This window comes from Tenrec ecaudatus, chromosome 13, assembly GCF_050624435.1.
Source record: "Tenrec ecaudatus isolate mTenEca1 chromosome 13, mTenEca1.hap1, whole genome shotgun sequence".
Taxonomy (NCBI): Eukaryota; Metazoa; Chordata; class Mammalia; order Afrosoricida; family Tenrecidae; genus Tenrec; species Tenrec ecaudatus.
Window position 1 is genome coordinate 39177955 of NC_134542.1, and position 23428 is coordinate 39201382.

Sequence of the window (23428 nt, forward strand, 5' to 3'; positions counted from 1 at the left end):
TTCTCAGCTAATAATAGATAATAATAGTAAGTCACTAAAGATTCATAAAGGCCCTCTTTCTCGTCCGAGTCTCCTAATGTCTCAATGTAGTGATGTGTGGATTCGCACTACCGACGCCAGTCCAAGGGTCAAACAAGAGACAATGGTAACTTGGTGCACGTGGTCACCCTTCTTGCCCCTCACCAGATACGTGTTGCCCCTGGACCGCAGGCACGTGGTCGAACTGTGCCTCCTGGCGTCGGGTGATTGAGGAGGGCCCTACTCTGACCAGTGCCTTGGAGAACTTCACAATTGAACATGTACTCCCTTGTGTCAAACCCTTCATTTTTATTTCCCATTTCCATGGTACCAGGTCGTGGCTTCCCCATCAGCTTGTGTCCAGGAGGGAGGACGAAGCCACAAGCGAGCAGAGTCCCCAGTTGAATATCCAATGTGTAATTTATTTTGTTCCAATCCACGGAGATTTGGAGGTGATGGGTTCTGCGGTAAAATCCAGGTTAAAGTTAAACGAATACACCTATCCAGAAAGAAACAAATGCCTTCTGAAGATGGGGTCACCACACAGGCAAGGCAACACCTGTGGTGTTGGCAGCCAGAAAAGGCAGGCATATGCTCCCTTGGATGGGACCCATGTGCTTTGCCTTTTTAACATGACTGACTTGTGCTCACAAAACGTGCTTGTGGAGAAATTCTCTGTGTCTGTCTATACAGATCGGTCAGTATCCAGAGCAACCTGCCTTCCCTCCCCCTCAGGAACTCCAGACTTCTATCCAACGTACTGCCAGCGCAGGCATTTCGATTCCATGAACGATTGGCTCCACCATGTGGTGTTTCAAATAAATAACATTTGTAGGACCATTAGACCATATGTAACCAATCTGTAATAGTAAATACCCCTGAGAGGAGGACTACACACGATAAGAGAAATCACATTCCACTGCTAAGGCATCAAATCAAAAGCAAAAAAGACAGCGCTTCTATAATGAGATCCAGAAAGCCCAGGAGCATGATTTATTCACTCATGCAACTAATATTTTTCTAGGTTCCAGGGATAGACAAGATAAAGTTTCTGCCTAGGTGGGATAGACAATGGGGAAAGTATTTACTTTTTCCCACAAATACAATGCAATAATACTTGTATACTTTGCCGTCAGAGAGGGGCCCGGGGAGATGCAGTGGTTATGGTGCCTAGCTGCTAACTATAAGATTGGCAGTTCAAACTCCGTAAACACTCCATGAGAGCCTGTAAACACGCACCATCTTAGAAACCTTTCCTAGCTCTCCAGAAGTTGGGATCGAGGCAGCAACAGCAGAACGGGGCAGTCAGCTTCTGTAAAGATTACCACTTTGGAAACCCTGTGAGGCAGTCCCACTTGGTCCCACACAGTTGCTGTAAGTCAGAATGGATTCAATGGCAATGGGCTTATTTGTTTTATAGTGCCAAATGATGATCTGCATTATAAACCAAAATAAACCAGGGCTGGGTGAGAGCACAGAGAACAATGGAATGGGGAGGAGGGTTTGGCTTCAAAAGGTTGACAGAGAGAAAGTCAAATAATGCAGATTTTTCCAGAATTCTTTTCGATCAGGGATGGGGAATGTCTGGCCCGTGGGCCATATAAGGGCCACAGAACCATCAATATCAGCTAATATCACACACACCTCACCAAAGAGAAGCAGTTCCACATTTGAAGTGAGTTAATTCAATGTTTGGCCTGAGACTGAGCGTGGTCTGGGACTGATTTATCAATATCCAAATGGCCCTTTGAAAAAAAAGACTCCCAATTCCTGTTTTAGATAAACTCTCCCAAATCCCAAATATGTCCATGTCTGTCTATATTTACACATGCGCTTCCATATAGCCTCAGGAGCCCTGGTGGCAGAGTGGCTACACATTGGGCTGAGATTTACAAGGCCAGCAGTTCAAAACCTCTGCCGCTCCTCAGGAGAAAGACGAGGTTTTCTACTCCCATAAAAAATGAGTCTCAGAAACTCACAGGGGCAGCTCTTCACGGTCTTATTGGGTTGTTGTGAGTAAACTTCCCTTTGATGGCAGTGAGTGACGGCTCTCCGCAGGATGCAAATTGTGGTCTCCCACAAGAAATGAAGACTCCGTGTTTAGGTCCGAAAGCAGGAAATAGAGTAGATGAGCCTGGGACATATTGCTCTACCAGAAAACACAGACTAAGCACACAAAAACTAGACGGCAGAGTGAAGCTCGTCTCTCATCAGTCACATTAAGGAGACTCCACTGACCAAATTGAGAATTATTTCAACATCAACAATATTACCAACTAGAATCCATTCTAACACATGAAGTGAATAAAAATCCATGTGTGTAGTGGTATTTAAAATACTAACAGGGGTGAACCTTTGTTTTATGAAACAAGGACAGTAAAATTAGTATAGATTTATCTGAGGCCATCCCTCAAAAAGCGGAATTGCGCTGGGCGGAGAGGAGCTTTCGTAGCACGCATTTTTTCCTGCTAATGAGCATCCAGAATCTTGCTCTGAGTTAGTGCACCCAATGGCTTCTCCTGGGAACGTTCTCTCTGGTCACAGTGACTTTTTTCATAAAAGCAATTTTACTCCAACCTCGGTTTTGTTTCTTGTGATGGCCGAGTTACGAAAACAGCATGCAGCTGTGACATGTGTGTCCTGCTCGGGAATCATGCCACTAAAGTGTTGTGATGTTGAATGTAGCTTTCAAGGACAGCACCTTGGTAAGCACTCCAGTGTACAAGAGGTTTCCTCATTGCAATACATATGCCTGAGTTCTTAATCCATTCGTGAGTTGATAGAAATTTAGCCTGTTGCCAATTCTTTGCAGTTGAGAGCTGTGCTGAAATGGACATTGGAGGACAGATGTGTGGTCATGGGCTATTTGTTACATCTTCTGGGCATATGCCCGTAGGAAGATTGCTGGGTCACATGGCAGCTCAATTTCCATTTGTCTCAGGTACCACCATATCGATTTCCATAACGGCTGCACACACCGACAGGACCACCAACAATGGATGAGTGCTCCTATCTCACTACTTCCCTTCCAACATGTGTTGCTATCTGGTTTTTAGAATTGGGCTATCTTTGAGGGTGTTAGGTGGTATCTCATAGTTGTTTTAATTTGCATTTCGCTTATGGCTAATGATCGGGAATAATAGTCTCCTATGTTTGTTGGCTGTTTGGATTTCCACCCTTGTGAAACTTCTGTTTAGGCCTTTTGCCCATCTCCTCAATGGGAGCATAAGCAAATGTGATGAAATAAGCTGATGGTGCCCAGCTATCAAAAGATGTAGTGTCTGGGGTTTTAAAGACTTGAAGCTAAACTAGTGGCCATTTAGCAGAAAAGTTACAAAGTCCATATGGAAGAAGTACATCAGCCTGTGTGATCATGAGGTGTTGATGGGATAAGTTATTAGGCATCAGATGACCCCAAACAAACAAATATATGGATGCAAATGATGAGGGTCATAGTGGAGAGCCAAAGCCCATCTGTAGATGATTGGGCATTCCCTCACAGAGGGATCACAAGAAAGAATGAGACAGCCAGGGTGCGGCACAGCACCGACAGAACACACAACATTCCTCTAGTTCTTTGATGCTTCCTCCTCCCCATTCTCATGACCCCAGTTCTACCTTACAAATCCAGCTAGACTGGAGCACGTAACACTGGTACAGGTAAGAGCTCTCGACACACAGAATCCAGAACAGATAAACCCCTCAGGAACAGAAATGGGAGTAGCGATACCATGTGGGTATTGAGGAAAGTGTGGCAGGGGGTGGGGGGTGGGCGGGGGAAACGAGGAACCAACTGCATGACACACAATTCCACCACCACCCTCCCCAGGGGAATCAACAACAACATAGACGAAGGGAGACAGCAATTAGTGTAAGATATGAAAATAGTAATACTTTGTGGGAGGATGGGGGAAGGAGGGGGAAAAGGAGCTGATACCAAGGGCTCAAGCAGAAAGAAAATGTTTTGAAAATGATGAAGGCAGCATATGTACAAATGTGCTTGATACAATTGATGTATGGATTGTTATAAAAGCTGTAAGAGCCCCCAATAAAAGGATTTACTTATTAAAAAGAAAAAGGTAAAATGTCGATAGATGATAACCCTCATTCTGGACGTCTATCAACTTTCTGAATGGACAAAAATGTCGACTCTAGTGCATTTGGAGTTGGTTCCACCAGGTTCCACTTTTTATTTAGAGCAGGGTTTCTTAATACATCGATTGCGATCTACTTGATCGCAAATGGAGTGTAGGTAGATCTCATGGCATTAAAAAAATAGATGTAAGCCTAAGATCAATCCCATCACTTGATTGATATACAGCGCAGTCAATCAGATGCAATCTTAGGTGTCAAACGCATGCGCACACAAGTGCACTAAATGCAGCAAAACTGACAAGCTATGTTATTGTCAGTTTTTAGACCTTGGTTTTTTTCTCTTAAGCGTAAGAAAGGGTATTAAAATTAGTGGGGGAGCTGGACCAAGTAAGAAGACAAAAGCGTATCACTTTCATACGGAATGGGAGATTTTGACACTACAAGCCGGCATTCAGCTCAAGTCCAGAGGCATGACACTTCTGGAACTTATTTGCAGAGGGAAAGTACCCAAACATGAGAAAATGTGCTACCTCCTGGGCTGCATTATTCGGCCCTACTTATTTATGTGAGTCAGCCTTTTCCCACATAAAGATCATTAGTCCAAGTACCGTTCCACCATGGCTGACAATCACTTGGGAGTGTGCTTGAGGCTGGCTGTCAGCAGCTACTGTCCAGACTGTGCATCCCTGGCTCATTCCATTCAGTGCAAGTCACCAGGGTAAACTCAGGTAATGACAAAAAATGTGCATAGTTAATTGTGTTGTGTTGTGCAATATGGACTCATGCGGTTATGCAAGGTACATAAACATGCATTGTACATATAAGGATTCTCAATGCATTTATGAATAAATGTAATTAATTAATTTAAAAATAAATATATGTTCTGCATTTTTGTAGTTGTTATATAATTTTGATTTGATTATTTTATAAGTAGCTCGCATGCTGAAAATGTGTGAGCACCCCTGATTTAGAGGTTCTGTAAGGATTGCGTAACAGTGTGTGGAAAAAAAGGCCTAATTTATGGCAAACTGGGGACTGGTTTTGCCACCATGACAATGTATCTGCTTATGCAGCCATCTCAGTGTGCCAGTTTTTTGGCAAAAATCAGCATGCCTCTCTTGCTCCACATACCTGACTCACGTGACCTTGCTCCATGTGACTTCTTTTTGTTTCCATGAATGAAGAGGGGCACAAAAGGAAAGTGATTTAAAAAAATCATTTTCTTGTGGGCTCTTACAGATATAACAATCCATAATCCAAATGCATCAAGCAAACGTGTACATATGTTGCCATCGTCATTTTCAAAACATTATCTTTCTACTTGAGCCCTGGGTATCAGCTCATTTTTACCCTCCCTCCCCCACCTTCCCATGAAGCCTTGACGAATTATATATTATTCTTCTTTATTCATATCTTACAACATCCTCTGTATCCCTTCACCCATGTTTATGTTCTTCGTCCCCCTGGGGGGGAGGAGTGTCATACATCCCATTGCTGTGGTTTTCCCCTCCCCCCTCATGGTATTGCTATTTCCATTACTGTTCTGAGAGGGTTATCTGTCTGGCTTTTGTCTGCTGAAAGCGCTTATCTGTACCAATGAACATACTCCAGTCTAACAGGATTTGTGAGTTAGAACTGGGGTCATGATAGAGGGGGTGAGGAAGCATTAAAGAACTAGAAGGATATTGTATGCTGTATTTGTGCTATACTGCACCCTGACTGACTCGTTCCTTCCTTGTGACCCTTCTGTGAGGGGATGTCCAATTGTCTACAGATGGGCCAGGGTCTCCACTCTGACCTCCGTTCTTCACATCTATGTAATTGTTTTGTTTTTGATCTTCTGATACTTGATCCCATCAACACCTCATGAGCACACAGGTGTGCTTCTTCCATGTGGGCTTTGTTGCTTCCCTGTTAGATGGCTACTTGTCTAACTTCAAGCCTTTAATACCCCAGGTGCTATATCTTTTAATAACCAGGCACTATCAACTTTCTTCACCACATTTGCTTATGTACCCATTTTGTCTTCAGTGATAGTGCTGGGAAAATGAGTATCATGGAGTGCCAGGTTATTAGAACAAAGTGTTCTTGTGTTGAGGGAAGACTTAAGTAGAGGCCCAAAGTCTGTTTGCTACCTTAATAATTTAACACATAAATATGTGTACATAAATATGTGTACATAGATCAATATATCCTTATGTTTTAATATATTCATATTTGTACATGCTTATATTTATACCTTATATATGGATTTTGCCTCCTAGTTCTTTCCTCTGTTTACTTTTACTTTTTTCTAACCCCACCATCATCTTCATTTGAGTCTCAGTAATTCCTCTCCGCTACATTACAATTGATCAAACCCCACCAGGCCTTCTATACCCTCCTCACCATTGATTTTAGATCCCTTGTTGTTCCCTTGTCCCTGAATTTGTTGACCTGCTCCCTTTACCCTGCCTCCTTCTCTCCCATGTGCCCCCCCACCCCCCACCAGAACCATTGGTCCCACTGCTTTCTTCTTGGGATTGGTTATCCTGCCTATCTTATATAGATAGACATCTATATAAAAAAGAACAAAAGAGAAAAAGCCTATAGGTTTTTTCTATCTGCTGGTTTTTATGAATATCTTCCAACCAGGTCTGATGAGGTACCAAGTACAGCCTTCTGAGTCAGAAATCTGCTTTCAGGATTCCTTGGGAACTTTGGGACTTTGCTCCCTTGCTGCTCTGTCGTGCTCCCATCAAGATTTGCCCTGTTGTCGGGGTGTCAGACCAGATACACTTCCCTGTGTCTCCAGTGTTGTCCCCAATAGCGCTGTGGGCCAGTGAGGGGACATCGTGTGTCACGTTGGGGCTGGCTCTACTGTCCTTTCTGTGCTTTGGCTGCTCTGAGCAGGGGTGTGGTCCTTGAGGCTTGGTGGACTAGGATGAGGCTCTCTCTCTCCCTCTTAGTTTGCTCATATGTGGTCAGGATAGACCAGTCACTCACTCTCACTGAAATATATCATCAGTGTTGAAAGGGCAATGATTTGACAATGTAGAAGAGGTGAAAAAAAAGTGAGGTGCTGAGAGCCATTCAAACATATGAGTTTGAAAAATGTTTCTAAGAATGGAATTGCAGATTTGACAAGTGTATTAAATGTAATGGAGAATACTTTAAAGGTGATAAGTTTGTTTCACAAAAAAAATTAAATATATAGTTTTGAAAAAAAAATCTTGATTTTCTTGGAGGGTGTCCCCCCTTGTAGGATCATTTTGCAAATTTTAATGTAGATGTAGGGGGATAAGAGTTGGGCTGATAATCTCAAGGGCAGTGATTCAAACCCACCAGTAGCTCAACAAGAGGAGGATAGGACTGTCTGCCCCTGTAAAGATTTCTAGTCTGGGAAACTCTATAGCATTACTGTGCATCAGAATCGACTCAGCGGCAGTGAGCTTTTAAAAATACAAGAACTGACTCATGAAGAGATCATCTTGTGCATGAGTTTTCTGTTGCTATTGTAAAAAAAATTCCACCAACTTAGTGGCTGAAAACAACATACATTGATTATCTTGCTGTTTTAGAGGACAAAGTCCAAAGTGGGATGCAGTTCACCAGAGGTCCTGTTGTTGTGAAGTAGCCTCAAGTCCCTTCCAACTCACTGCAACCGTATGCACAGCGGACCCAACACTGCCTGGCCCTCACTACACCCACGATGCAGCGTGCCATTTGAGGTCTTGGCTGCTGCTTCCATGAGCACTGATGCTGGATCCAAGCAAAATCAAATCAAATTGGTTTGTTCTTTTGGCAATCCCTGGAACTCTCAATATTCTTTGCTAGCACCATCATTCAACATCACTGTTTTGATCTTCCTCATTCAGTGTCCAACTCTCACATGCATATGAGGCATTTGAAAAATACTACAGTTTGAGTCAAGTGCACCTTAGTCCTCAAAGTAGCATCCTTACTTTTCAACACTTTAAAGAAATTTTCAACACTTTAAAGATTTACCCAATGCGTCATTTGATCTCTTGACAACCTCAATCTTTTCTCCGTTTATCACGATCTTACTAATTGCCCCAGTTGTGAGGATTGCTTTTTTTTAAAAATTGAGTTGTAATCCATAGTGAAAGCTGTAATCCATGAACAGCAGCAAGGGCTTCAAGTCCTCACTTTCAGCAAGTCAATTCTTGTCATCTGCAACTCTCCTATCCTCCAATCCGTACACATGCTCAGAAAATGGCCAAGTGCGGCAACACCTGAACTCCCCTCACTGCCCGGGGGAGGAAAATCCACCGCCGCATCAGGCCAATGTCTATTTCTTTGCGGCAGAGGTTAGGCAGATGTGCTTCTACACTCCAGGCTTCTTTGTTTTGTGGGTTTTCCCCCAAACCATTTTATTAGTTGCTAATCCAGACATCATTTCATTCCATAGGTCAATCACATTAAGCAGTATCGTATAATTGCTTACCACAATCGATTTCAAAACATTTTCTCCCCTTTTGAATTCCTTGATATCAGCTCCCCTTTACTCCCCCTCCCCCACCCCCTTCCTTCCCTCCAGGAACCCTTATTCTCCTTTCTCTGTAGGTGCCTCAACCCTGGATTTCATGTACCGAAAACAGAAAGACATATAACAAAGATTCAAGAAGGCTACTCACAGTGACAAAAATACATCAGGAAATATGAAAACCAGATCAAGTGCAAAGTGTATCCAAGGGGAGACCAAGTGAGAAGGTTTTACCCTCCAGCCTCCTTTACCTAAATCTTATTACCAGCCATTCCTCCCACAGCACTCTACTTCTCTGCTGGAATCAATAAACCAAACCAAACAAACCAAGTGCGTTGCCATCAAGTCAATGCTGACTCACAATGACCTTATAGGCCAAGGTAGAATTGCCTGGGGGTTTCCGAGGCTCTAACTCTTTACCCGAGTAGAAAGCCCTGTCTTTCTCCCTCAAAGTGGCTGGTGGTGTCAAACTGCTGACCTTGCAGATAGAGCCCAATGTGTAACCACTGTGCCACCTCGACTCCTCACTGGATTCAATGCTCCATTGCAATGGCCACACAGAAGTCACAGACAATACAACACTCACAATTCTGGGGCTTATTAGGGAAGCTAACAGGTCACAATCTGCATTCGCTTCAGTTCTTCATTCCACAACACCTTTTCCTCAGTCCTGCTGGCTGTCACTTTTCTCTTATCCTTGGCCCATGGCCTCTGTCCTGCTCAGGCAAGATTATAAAGCTCCCTTGACCTTGGTAAGTGTCCAAAGTGCACTCCGCTCAGAAAGGCAGCCTTTACTCAGTCTGTGGGCCTGGAAGCCCACGGCTCTCTCCTGTCCTCGGTGATACTGCCTCTGCCACCCAGCAGCTTCTCCCCACAAGGAGCTCAGACACAGCTCTCTCAGGCTCTTCTTTGTTGATGAGGAGTCCCCCTTCCTCCTCCCTCTTCTAAACGATGATGTACTTTATAGTCAGCACAAAGGCAAAACTCACTGACCCTCGTGTTGTGTGTCATCTTTCACGCCTGATTTGTATGCTCCCACCAGCCAGAATGCACCTTAGAATCTTGGATCGCAATACTTCCTTGCGTACACTTTGAACATGGTATCAGGAGAGACTAGTCCCTAAAGAAGAATATCGCGTATGACTAAATAGCAAAGAAAGAGGCAGCCCCTCAGAGAGAGAGACTGGCACAGTGACTGCCACCATGGGTTCACATGTAACAATTCTGGGGATGGGGCAGGGCAGTGTTTGTTCTGATATAGGGTCGCTATGCATCTGAACTGACTTGATGGCATGTGACAACAATCCAGTCATTTGGTGGCAATTACAGACTATCGTGCTGTCGGCTAAGCACTGTATTGCTAACCTCAAGGTTGGTAGTTCAAACCCACTAGCCACTCTAGAGGAGAAAGATGAGGCTATTTGCTCCCATAAAGATTTGTTGTTGTTGTTGTTGTTCACTGTCATTGAGTCAGCTCTGACCCATAGTAACCCTATGCGCTACAGAATGAAACATTGCACGGTCCTGTGCCATGCTCACAATTGTTCCTATTCCTGAGCCCATTGAAGCAGCCACTGTGTCCACCCATTTCATTGAGAGCCTTCCCCTTTTACACAGGCCTTCGGGGACTGGTCTCTCCTGACAGTATGTCCAAAATATGTAAGACAGAGTCTTTCCATCCTTGTCTCTGGCCCTACTTCTTCCAAGACAGATTGATTTATCCAGTTAGCAGTCCATGGTACTTTCTATAGTTTTCTCCAGCACCGCAATTCAGATACATCAATTCAGTCTCCCGTCAAGATTTACTGCCATGCAAGCCGATATAAGGTCACTATCAGGAGAGCCCAGTCCCTGGAGAAGGACATCATGCGTGGTAAAGTGGAGGGCCAGGGAAAAAGAGGAAGGCCTTTGATGGGATGGATCGACACAGTGGCTGCAGCAATCGACTCCAACATGCCAATGGCGAGGATGGCACAGGACCGGTGAGGTTCATGCTCTGGAGCACACGGCTGAGAAGAGTCAGAACCGCCTTATCTCTGTACAACAGCAACCCAAGTCAGGACTGACTCAGTGGCCGTGGCTCGAGATAACAAGTCCCTGTGGAACCATACCAAGTAATACCGATGCACCACAATAGTATAGTTCACAATTTATTTAATTATAAAAACCCTCTTATTTTGAATTATGTGGATACCAACCAGATCATAGTTAGACATTAAAAAGATTCATACACTTTCTGATTCAACCCATCCATTGCAGTACAGTAGAACTCCGGACCTGGACGCGAATCTGTTTTAGAAGGAATTGTTGAGATGCAAAGCATCAGAAATAACTGAAAAACAGATTAATCCATTCCCAACCACCAGGTTTTTACCCTAACCTTGTCTTTTTATACAAAACATTACACAGAAATTTCAAAGTAAATAAGTTCAGAGTTAAATAATATAATTTAAATAAGAAACACAACATTTTAAGAGGCTTTAACCACTGCAAGATGATCCATACCTTGAGACTGATGAGGACCTGGATCTGTGGACACGGATGTGGAGAGGAGGGATGGAGAGAGAGGCACTGCTTGGAGGGGAATCCCCTTCCATCAACTGGTAGCTGCTTTTCAGGAGTTTTTCCCCTTCTTTGCCTTCTTTCACTAGGGCCTGGCTGGTTTCTTTTCTTTAAAAAAGAAAGAAAGAAATCTGTCTAATGTGGTCTGCTGTTGCATTTCCTTAACTGTTTTCTAAAAGGGTTGACTAATCAACAATATCATTAACACCGCTAACCAGTTCCTTATGGTGATGATTCTTTTAAAAAAACTCTTTCTTAGGACCCATGTTTTTTTAAATCTAAAAACAGTACAAAAAGCTACCCAAACTAAGAAAATTATAGCAAAATGCTTGGAAAATAATCGCAGAGTTTAACAACGCGTACTAACAATGCCAACTAACGTTGAAACACGAACTGCTTTTGTTTACAAAAATCACGTGCGTCGGGGCGGATTCCGATGTTTTGTTTGAGCTCAGATGCAAAATTTTCTCGACATTCGACGTGGAAATCCGATGATGCCGAGTCCTGGTGCGGTTGAAAACCGGGTTCTACTGTACCCTCCACGCCCATCGCTTCTCCCACTTGCTCGCCATTTCCTGTTTCCGTTCCCCCTGCGTGCCCATCTCTAAGCTTTGTTCTCAGCTACGTGCCCCCTTGCATCTTGAACGGTGGGTTATTCTAGCGTGAAAGCGAGTTCAGTCACACACCTGAAGGGTCAGGGCCAGGCTTGGGCCTGCTACCAGTCTCTATCCAAGCACTAAGCCAGTCTTTCGTGTATGGTTTTGGGATGTTTCGCATTTTCCTGACTATCCGGGACGTTCCTACGTGATGCTTCTCTGAATAGTTGGTAGTGGTAAGATGAGGGCCACCTTGTTGTCATCTCAGGGTGGTGGAAACTAATGATTGTCTGGTGCAATAGTCCTTTGAGTTTATTGTTTTCACATGGTTATCAATTTTTAAAATTCTGCTTTCTTTTGAACCGAGACCAATTGTTGGACCTTAAAAGCTGCTCATGAGCTTTTAAGACCTGTCACCAAGGCAGGATTATTTTTATGAACTATGCTATTCCAATTGATCTAGAGGTCCCCTCAGGCTATGGTTCTGATCTTCTAGGTCTTTTGACTCCGTGTTTATGTCTGAATTTGTCATATCTTTGTCCCCTGTATGTTCCACCAGTCATGGCTATATTTGCAGCCAAATGAAATACACATGTACAAATATCCTGTCAAGCTTATCCATTCATGGGTATAATATTCCTTTTCCCTGTCCCCTTATTCAACCTGAGTGTGTATCTGAGTCTATCTATGACTTAGATCCCCACTGATGCAGGATTGTGTCTAACAGTAATTATGAGACTCCAACTCTAACTCTTGCAAACCTCCGTTTCTTCTCATTTCCATCTTTTTTCCTAACGTACTCCCCCATCTCTCAAGTTCATGGTCACTCTAGCCCATGACTTCCTCTCACACTGCTGATAACCATCAAAAATATTTCTCTTCATCTGAAAATCTATTTTCGACTTTTGGTAATGGAGGTCTTATAAAGGAGTAGTCCTGTGGGTGTCATGGTTGCACTACGGGCTGCTTGCTATCTGCAAGGTTGTAGTTTGAAACCAAAACTCTGCGAGAACGATGGTCATTCTACTCCTGGAAAGAGTAGCAGTCTTGGAAACCCACAGGGAAAGTTCTCCCCTGTCTTATAGGGTCACTACGACTCAATCAGTCCAATGGTAGTGAGAGGTCTCATATTTGTGCTTGACTAATTTCACTAAGCATAATGTCTTTCAGGTTTATCCATGTTGCAAGTTCTTCCCCAAATTGCTTCATAGTATGCCACCGTGTGTATAATTTAAGGTTTATTTATCCATTCTTCTATTGTGGGCATTCAGGTTGTTTCCATCTTTTTGATATTGTGAACATTGGTGTGCATAAATGTACTTGTGTCATGGCTCTTATATACTAAGGAAAGTTTGCTGGATCATACAGTATTCCTAGTCCCAATTTTTGTATAAATACCATGATTTCCACAGGGATTGTACCATTTTATAATCCCACTTGTGTATGAAGGTTCGTCTTATTTTTTTTCCAACTTTGCTATGAATGATTGGGGGAGGCGGTATCACATACATTTGCATTCCCAAGTGGCTAGTGATGGTGAACATTTCATATTTGTTAGCCCCTGATGTATTGATGAAGTGCCATGTCCCCGCCCATTCTTAAATTGGATTCTTTTTCAACTATGGTGCTTTCTATAAACTTTAGTTATTAATCCTTTGACTGAAATGTCATTGCCAAAAAAATTTTCCATTTTGGGGGCTTTTTCACTCTTCTGGTAAAAATCTTACTGCAGGTCTTTTAGGTCCCAGGTGACCTCATCTTGTATTTGATAATATACATATGGCCTGTCTCAGGACCCCTAAACTTGCCACTCTTTTCCCATTGATGGCTTAGCCTTGTTTTGCATTGTCTTTGATCCAACCTGCTGACAGTGGTTTCAAAAAAACCCAAAACGTTTTCATGTAGTGCGAGATATGGGTCATTTCATTCCTCTGCAATTGGACATCCAGTTTTGCCAGCACCATTTGTTAAAGACTCTTCATTTAAAGTGTTTTACACCCTTTTTGAAAGCACTGCGAGTGGATGAATTTACCTTGGATTCTAAATGTTGTCCCATTAGTTGTACAAGAGTCTGGCTGTTCTGTCTACTGTAGTTGTACTGAAATCATGGAAAGCCTTTTGTTATTCTTAGCTGTGGTTTAGTCTGTTTCTTTTCCATGTAAGTTGCTTTTTCCTTCTCTTCAAGGAATCTCAAGTTAGGTTTTGTTCCTCTCAGTAATATTTTGTAGTTTTCAAGTGGAGATGTTTAGTATATTTTGGTACATTTTCTTATTTTCTGAGATGTTGCAAATAGTACTTTTAAATTTTTGATTGAGGCTAACATATCAAAGCTCATTTCATTTTATATACTCACCTAGCATCCTGTGATCCTTGCATTATCACTTACCTTAGTAGCTTTTGGGTAAATTCAATAGGCTTTTATATATTTCCAATCATACCCTCTGAAAACCAGTGTTAGCGGTCTTACTGCACTAATTAGGATTGTGAGTACAATGTCCATGGGAGCCACAGCAGTTTGTCCACTATATGACGGAGCTGTACATTTTAGGGAAGCTGTCAGGCTGAGGAAGCTCACTACCTTCCCTTTAGCCATTCGACCTCATCACAGCTAACGTCCAAAAAGGTAGCCAAACAGAAACGATTTTTCAAAACTACACCCGTATTATACACTTGAATTAATCGTATGAATGTACTGACCACAAATAGCTTATTTAAAAATGATTTAGAAAAGATTCATGTTTCAATACTTTATTACAGCTATAAAATTATAGTCTCTCTCTATGTATGTATGTATGTATACACACACACACACACACAACACTGGGAATGAAACAGAACGTGGCAACTACCAGGTGGTACTGTTGTAACCATTTTACTCAGAGCATGTTTAAAAGAAGGGATCACAATCAGTGAGAAATGCTTTATTGTATCATGCCAATATACTATAAAGAGTATTGAAAAATAATACAAAAAGTAATCCACAGACTTAAGTGAAGATCAAATGATCCAAAAAGATTTTCTTCCTTAGTTTCCACAGCAGTTGCTACAAGTCTAAAAGCTGATTTTTCCAAGAAAGATTATTCTAATAATTTTGAGTGTTCAATCCGTGAAATGGTCCAGTCAGGCTTTACTCCTTGTGTAAACTCCCTGTGAAATCTAGAAAATAAAATCACAAATAATTACAAGAAATATGATACCTGTCTCAGATACTTCTTAGGTAACTATATAATTTGTAAGTATATCTTCCAAAAACCAAGCCCACTCTGCTATCAAGTCAACCCCAACTCATAATGACTCAATAGGACCAAAGAACTGCTCCCAACTGTTTCCGAGGCTATAAATCTGTATGAGAGAAGGCAGCTTCATTTTTCTCCAACAAGAGTCTAGTAGATTTCAACCACCTATCTTATTTATAGCCCATAACCTAGCACAGGTTCTACTTTCTACCTCTTTGAAGACAACCACCGTGTAAAAACTATGAGTTACCTAAGACTATAAGCCAAAGTCATATGGAGAGGCCCCAGAAAAGGAGACATTACAGTGGAAGAGAGAAGCCAAGGAACATTAAGGTGTCATCATGGAAATGGATCCTTAGCTAATGCCAGGTAATGTAGACACAAATTCCCCATTGAGCTCTTCGAAAATTCCTGAGCTGTGAAATTGCAGGCAATATAAATGGCTATTTGGACTGCTAAGCTTTAGGGTGGTTTGTTATGGAGCAATAAATAGCTGAAACACCATTTAATGAAATTCAGTAGTGCTCTCTTTTTCTAATCTCCGAACACTCCTGTTTCATAGCCGTGTTTTTCTTTGACCTTGTCTTCATAAGTCACTTGTCAAATTATAATTTCTCTTATTAAAACTCTGTTTAATTCCATATTTCCAAGTTACCTTGTATTTTCTAGAGAAAACAAATAATAAAATATGGTTAAACTTACTCATAGCTGGCACTAAGAAGTTGTTTCGTTTCTACATTCTGATCTCCCAACTTAACCTGGAAGACACTGGCTCCAGTTACAGCTTCACTGGGGATATTGGCACTGGTTAGATACCAAAAGCACATCAGGATATTAACAAACTTCCTTCCTTAGAAATAAAACACAAACAAATACAAATCACAATATTCAATCACCCATACATCCAAAATTGGCCATTGAGGATCAAATTCTATGCTGTCTAGTTAAGAGACTTGCACTGATAATGTTTTGCTTTAAGAAAATTACCTCACAGTTTATGACACACTTGCATTCTTCACTGCATCTCAGTAACAGCTACCATTTACTAAGCACCAACAATATATGGGTAATTTTTATTTAGTGGCATTTTCTAAAATGATAATAATCTTGTGACAGATTTAAGTTGTCAAACCAAATTGAGAGAAAAAAATTTTTTTTTTCTTGCTGCTAAATAACTGTCCCTCTGGATTTCTGACGCAATAAATTTTAACAGGAGTAGAAAGTCTCATCTTTCTCCAAGAGTGGCTGGTGGTTTCGAACCGTTGACCTTATGGTTAGCAGCCCAGTACTTCCTTGATAGCACCCACAGAGGTCCTATGACAGAAGAAAAAGAGACTAAAAGTCCCTTTACAAATGTTCCAAAGTAACATGTGCAAGAAGTTTTTTGTTTTGTTTTTAATAATTAAAGAATCGTACATCAGAATTGTCTAGGGAAGTATTTAAGGAGAGGCTGGGTTTCCTGAGTGCCCTGGAATTATGTATGTTTTGTTTGTTTGTTGCTAGTTATTATTATCTTTTAATTTTCTTTTCTCTTTTTATTCAATCTTTTGTTTTCTTTTTGTTTGGTCTCTGCTATTGTTGGTTTGCCTACTTATGTAAGGTAGGCATGGGACGCAAGCTTGAGAAGAAACGGACCGACGGTTCTGGAGGAACTTGGGGGGAGAGGGAAGCTGGGGAAGGGAGCAGTGACCAAACTCCACCATAGACAGGGTGTTAAAATCAACAATGAGGAGGATTTAGAGATCCTGGGGGTGTTGAAGTAACAGCAATCTAGCTGAAAGGAATTACTAAGTGGTAGAAGAAGGGCAATTGTGATGGTGGGGCAGGAGGAAGGTGAAAGGAAACAGAGGAACGACCTAGGAAGCAAAGCTATGGATAGAGGTATAAGCATAGGTGGGTGTAATACATTAATTCATAAAAATAGAGGTATTGGCCCATGTCCATATATTTATATGGCAATACAATGATGTCGTGGACGGATGTTGGGTCTCTAATCATACCCTCCCCAAATGCAAGAACACTTTGTTCTAACAATCTGCCATTCTGTGATGCTCGCCCTCCTGGCACAATTGCTAAAGACAAAATGGATGCTTAAGGAAATGTGGTGAAGAAAGCAGATCATGCCCAAAAGATATAGCATCTGGGGTCTTAAAGGCTTGAAGTTAAACAAGGAGTCATCTAGCAGAGAAGCGACAAGCCCACATGGAAGCACATCAGCTTGTGCAATCATAAGGTGTTGACGGAATCAGGTAACAGGTATCAGAAGACCCAAAACAAAACAAAATGAGAAATCATATTGTTGAAAATGAGGGGAGTCAGAGCAGAGACCCAAAACCCATCTGTAGACAGTGGGACATCCCCTCACAGAAAGGTCACAAGGAAGGGATGAGTCAACCAGGGCGCAGTATAGCACCGATGAAACACACAACATTCCTCTGGTTCCTTGAGGCTTCCTCAACCCCAATATTATGACCCCAGTGCTGGGGTCTGCAGGCTAGACTGGAGCATGTGCACAGGTAAAGATAAAAGATAAGAGCTCACAACACACAGAATCAAGGAACAGGAATGGAAGTAGAGATACCAGGAGGGTAAGGGATAGGAGGGGAGGAAGAGGGAACCCATCGCAATGATTGACACATACCCCCACCCTCCCCAGGGGGATGAACAACAGAGACCATGGAGGAAGGGAGCGGTCAGTGTAAGATATAAAAATAATAATAATTTATCATTTATCAAGGGGTCACAAGGGTGGTGGGGGGGAGAGGAGTTGATACCAAGGGCTCAATAGAAAGTAAATGTTTAGAAGAGAATGACGGCAACATATGTACAACTATGTTTGATACAATTGATGTATGAATTGTTATGAGCTATAAGAGCCCCCAATAAAATGATCTTTTAATAAAAAAATAAAGTAAAAGACATTCAAACGCAGTGAAACCTGTGAGAGCTGGGACTCGAAGGGGCTGCCTTGTTTTTCTGGGTCTTGCAAGAGTTCTGCTTTGACAGGGGGCAGTTTCCACTTTTCTGTCATTCTACTTCATGGGAATATTTTGCATTTTGCTTCTCTGCTGCATTTGGGGCTTTCATAGATTTTATTGTTTGTAGAAGATTTGACCACAACAATGAATTTTCATGAATCCTACAGGGAAAATGCAAACGTTCAACAAAGAGAAGAATTAGATGACTATCAAAGTTCTTTCCAGCTTTTTCACTATCCCAAAATGAATCCAAATTGGGAATTCTCTTGTTAATCTTACTTACCAGACTAAAGCAAATATGGTTTACCTTTTCTTTTATCCCTTACTGCAAACCTGCCGGAGAGAGATTAGGCTTTCTACTCTTGGAAAGAGTTACAGTCTCAGAAACCCAGAGGCAGTTCTACCTTGTCACCTGGGTCCCTATAAGTCAAAATTGACTTGATGTCAGTGAGCTGGCATAACATGCAGTTGGAAACGGAAAATGCTCAATTGTTTCTTTCAAATTGGAAACCCTAGGAAGGCTGTTTTCATCAACCTCAGTGACGATGCTTTCTCCTGTGAAGGACGTTGTGGTAACGTTTTAGATCAGCGGTTCTCAACCTGTGGGTCGCGACCCCTTTGAGGGTCAAACGACCCTTTCACAGGGGTTGCCTAAGACCATCGGAAAACACATATTTCGGATGGTCTCAGGAACCGAGACACGGCTTCTCTATCCGTCTCCAGGCGGGTCTGCCCACATGCAAATATGCTGATCTGGTGAGAAAGAAGGTATCTCAACCTTCACACTGACGTTGGCTTTTTACGCAGACTGTCCCAAAATGCAGCAATGTAGTTTACTGTTGTTCTATTATGACTGTTTCCCATGCTACATCATGGTTCAAGACAAAATTTCATTTATTTGTCATTAGAAATAAATATTTCACAATATATAATTACATAATGGTTTTGTGACTAATCACTATGCTTTAATTATGTTCAATTTGTAACAATGAAATATAACCTGAATATCAGGTATTTACATTATGATTCACAATAGTAGCAAAATAAAAGTTGTGATGTAGCAACAAAAATAATTTTATGGCTGGGGGTCACAACGTGAGGAACTGTATTAAAGGGTCGCAGCATTAGAAAGACTGAGAACCACTGTTCTAGATAAAAGTACATATAGAACTCTCAACATATCTAAGTTCTTCAAGAGTCAGATCTTTAAAGTATTTAATCCTTTCTCTGCAGTCTGTAGAGAAACTACTCTGGGTTACTGTGTATGTGCAGTCATGGACTAAGGAAAGTTGACTATGCTTTACCTTTCTCATCATAATAAATGGAGATGTCACCTGTTGATGTGTACACAATTTCATCTATGTCAGCAGCAAGGGCATCTTTATGGTTGTCAGACAGTGAAGAAACCTTTTCTTTCAGTATATGCAGCACCTAAGTTTGGAAAAAAATTAATCTCTGGTTTACCAGTTCAATTATTAAGACTTTTTTTTAAAAAGTCATCTTTACCATGGCATATGCCCATATAATTAAAAAAATACTTCCATGCATATTTACTCATCTTCAAACCAAGGCTGACAGATATTTCCTCAGAAGCAAGGGCATAAAAGCATCTACTGTATATACTCGAGTAGTAGCCAACCTGAATATAAGCTGAGACACCTAATTTTACCACACAAAACTGGGGAAACCTATAGACTCAAGTATAAGCCTAGGGTGGGAAATGCAGCAGCTACTGGTAAATTTCAAAATAAAAATAGATACCAATAAAATTACATTAATTGAGGCATCAGTAGGTTAAACATTTTGAATATGTATTTCAAAGAAAAACAGCAAACTAGCTTTGTAAGTGAAAAAGAGGGTCAACAAAAGCAATCTGGTGTCAACAATAACAATACACGCTGTGTTACCGCATGCGCTGCCTTCCTGCGGGGACACACGCAGCTTGTATAGTTTGAGGCCTAACACAGGCTCATTTCTAGAATGTGATGACATGACTGTTGGCAGAGAGCAGCCTGTGTTAGGGCTCACAATATACACACTGCGTTGTGTACGCACTGTGTTACTGCATACGCAGCGTTACCGCATGTGTACAGGAAGTGCTAACACAACACATGCAGTAACACAGTGCGCACACACAACACAGTGTGTATAGTATGAGCCCTAACACAGGCTGCTCTATGTAAGCTTAGTCAACACTGGGTCCAGATAGGGGTTAATAAGAAAATAAAAAATAGCAGACTAAGTACTGGAAATCCAGACCAGAGATATACTGGTACTTGTGTTCAGCAATGCTTGGGCAGAGCAAGGGGTGTGACCAGGCACAGGTAAGACTGTAAAGGCTACGTCATTGGTCACAGGCCTGGAGAAGGGCGGGAGAATAAGAGAGACGGCATCCAGACATTCATCTGACAAGGATGCTGTGAGCCCCAGGTACCAGCACACAGAAGCGGGCAGGTTCTTGCTCAGTACAGCACCAACGACACAGTGCGGCCAGTGTACAAGAGAAAAGAAAAGCGGTGATATCATCAATCATCAGACCACCCACAGAGGCTGCAGGTACTGCAGAAGAGCGGGAGAGACCGGAGAACACCCGCACTGCACAAGAGAACAGGTAAGTGGGACCCTCACTTAAGTATAAGCCAAGGGGGACTTTTTCAGCATAAAAAATGTGCTGAAAAACTCGGCTTATACACGAGTACATACGGTAATTATCCATCTGCTAATTCCATGCAGTACATTCTAAGAGCGAGTGAAACACATCCCATTTACTCATTCGTGACACCGATTCCAGGAGTCACCCATGCTTTCCTAAGACTAAAGCACCCGTAAGGACAAGTACTGGGATACTAGTTTAGCTGACGGTCACACATACTATTTCAAAATGAAGAGAACATAAGTGATTCTACTGTTACAGAATAATATACTGATTTTAAAAAATAAAAACATACTTTACCTCTTTGGCTACAAGTTCTTCCAAAAGATCAAATTTACACTGTGACAGCAATTTTGATACATGAGCAAATGCCTTAAAAAAAAGTATGTGGGAGAGTGTGATTATTATTTCAAAATAGTAGGCAAAAATTACCCAATGCTCTTATTTAAATGGCTAAAGTAAGAAAGACTATTACGGTCAACAATGTCAAAGTATCACCCATGACTCTTTTGAGGTTAAAGTTCAAAGTTCCTTTCCCACGATGATCCTTCCACATTTATGAATATAGCAGTCCCTGAGAAAAATGCTAATTAGGTTTCCACTCTCATCAGCTGGGAAATAATACTATGAAGGGCACTCTAGGTGCCCTAAAACCCATCCTTCTATGAAACGGTTCTGACTCTGCAGTATGGCAGTATCATAACTGCCTAGATTGATAACAGCTGGAAAGGAGCTTAGCCTGGCTTGTACTGGGAGGCAGACGTGAATTCCTATCTGAACCTCATTCAGAGAGCTACGCCAGGTTTGGAACAGTTGGAAAAACACATAAAGAATCTAAACAGTGCAATGCAGTGGATCACAACTTAGAAGTATGAGGGCCTTTTATTAAAGTAAAAGCAAGCCCAAACACAAAGAAAACAACAAAACACAACTGTAACCCTCCACATTCCTAGCAATAAGAAACAAAACAGTGAATATGGTTCTACTAACCTACCTCTTGGAGCTTCCAGGGCACAGTGGGAGAACGACATACACGGTCAAGTTAAAGAATTTTCATGAGGGTAGGAAAATACGGGGACATACCAAAGAATTGAGGGGGTCAAGAAAGGCTTCCTAAAAGTAACATCTAATTTAAAAGCAAAAGAATCTTTTTTTTATTAAATCATTTTTTTGTTCACATGATCATCAGTTAACATGAAATGGTTTCAAATGTTATCAATGTCAGTTTTAACATCTGCTTCCTATTTCTCTGGAGCAACTCTTGGCTCTTGGTTTTTAGTGTATTTATTAAAAAAAAAAGTCAAGAACAAAACAGTTGATATATCTAGGGCAGCTTGCTCTTGGCTATGATTACGAGCTGAAACAAACTTGGAGTAAAATATAATGGATACCAGTGTATAATCAATACATACCAGTTACATTGAGGCATAAATTTAAGGTCTATGAGGATAGAAGATAAATCATGCTTTCTTTTGCAGGCATGTTTGGAGAATGACCAACTTGCCAAGAGAGTCGAATAAAATCTATGGTTAGACCTACATGCTAGAAAGAGGCTCACACAGGAGAATCCTGTGCAAGAAATTCCAGGACCCGAAGTGCCTGTGAAGTGGCCAGTGAGGCAAGTATTATCAGCCACTCAAAATGGGAAAGTCTCGGAATCACGAAAAGCTAGGGCGTCCTCAATGAGCAAGGTACTACACACTTATCAGATCCGAGAGCTCTGGCAAAATCTTAGAAAGGAATAAGTCTCACCAGGTCACTTTTTTAAAAGTGTGGTCTAGAAAGGGAGAGGCGCGGGCTGCTTAAGAGCCTGCAGGGCTGGCACCTTATTCTTCACAATCATCGTACCCCAAGTATCTACTAGTAGGCACTGTCACACAAGGATGCAATTTTGCAGACTTGCAAAACCACGAGTAGAAGGATAGGTCATATAGCTTCTGAAGTGGCAGAAAGGGGATGTGGATCTGTTTCTGGCTGACTCAAAATCTCCGCACACCGTGATGCGCTTCCCACTCAGCAAATCTCCAACTGCGCGGGAAGGTCATTGAGGAGTTCGCCCCGCTCCCGGGCGACGGTGCGAGTGCACCCAGAAGAGGTGGAGGGGTCTGGGTCCGAGACCGCAAGAACCCCGTCACTAACTCGGGACCCGGGGTGGAATCCTCTCCACGTAACCCGTCTTGAGTGCCGGAGCCGAGTGCGTGCGCGCGAGACGATCGGGGCGACGGGGCCAAGACACCAACCTGCTTCGCCCCTTCGGTGAACTCGGCGATGCTGAAGTCCCGGTCGAAATAGGCCCAGATAAGGAAGGCGTACATTCGAATCCGAACCCAGTTGATGGGGTTGGACACTCCCAGGATGACCATCTTGGTTTTCTGGCGCGGCGGCTCCTGGGTGCTGTAGCCGCGCGGCGAGCGAGCGGGGACTGAGGCGAGGGCTGCGAGGCTCCGCGGGGGACGGAGCAGGCAGCGGCCGGGGCCCCGAGCGGGGAGCGCCCGGGACGCCTCAGCCCACGCTCCGCCGACAAACGGGGCCGCTCCCGAGCCGAGGCGGCGAAGGCAGAAACGGCAGAGTCCGCCCAACGGTGGCTTCCCGTCGGCCGCATCCGAAAGCCGGAGTCCAGCAGCCGCGCCGAACAGCGACCGGGAGAACCGCAGGCGAGGGAGCCGACCCGCGGCCAGCGCCATCTTTACAACCTTTGACCCCGCGGCGCCGGTGCATCAGTGAAAGGGGGCCGGTGGGAAACCCCCGCGGCGCGGCGGGGCCGGGGGGTGCGAGACTGGAGGGTAAGGCTGACGTCCTGTCGC

General features: G+C 42.7%; 1 protein-coding gene across 2 annotated transcripts; it reads right to left on the minus strand.

The window, feature by feature from the left end:
- Positions 1 to 14663: 14663 nt before the first annotated feature.
- Positions 14664 to 23343, minus strand: MAIP1 (matrix AAA peptidase interacting protein 1). 2 transcript variants are annotated; one of them, XM_075530429.1, is made up of 5 exons: positions 22865 to 23343; positions 20925 to 20996; positions 19306 to 19402; positions 15696 to 15843; positions 14664 to 14913 (listed from the first exon to the last, which is right to left on the minus strand). In XM_075530429.1, exons 1-5 carry the CDS (start codon positions 23306 to 23308, stop codon positions 14835 to 14837), a joined length of 840 nt encoding a protein of 279 aa, XP_075386544.1. In that variant the 5' UTR covers positions 23309 to 23343; the 3' UTR covers positions 14664 to 14834. The 2 variants fall into 2 exon arrangements, with proteins under 2 accessions (XP_075386544.1, XP_075386542.1); XM_075530427.1 differs by having other exon boundaries at positions 19276 to 19402; positions 22865 to 23342.
- Positions 23344 to 23428: the final 85 nt, after the last annotated feature.

Excerpts from the sequence above, each read along its gene's own strand:
- MAIP1 (XM_075530427.1), bottom strand. The coding sequence starts at position 23,308 with ATGGCGCTGGCCGCGGGTCGGCTCCCTCGCCTGCGGTTCTCCCGGTCG. Across the intron at positions 19,403-20,924 it reads AAGAACTTGTAGCCAAAGAG|GTGCTGCATATACTGAAAGA; the intron begins GTAAAGTATGTT and ends TTCCAAACTTAG. Across the intron at positions 15,844-19,275 it reads CATTTATTATGATGAGAAAG|GAAGGAAGTTTGTTAATATC; the intron begins GTAAAGCATAGT and ends TTTATTTCTAAG.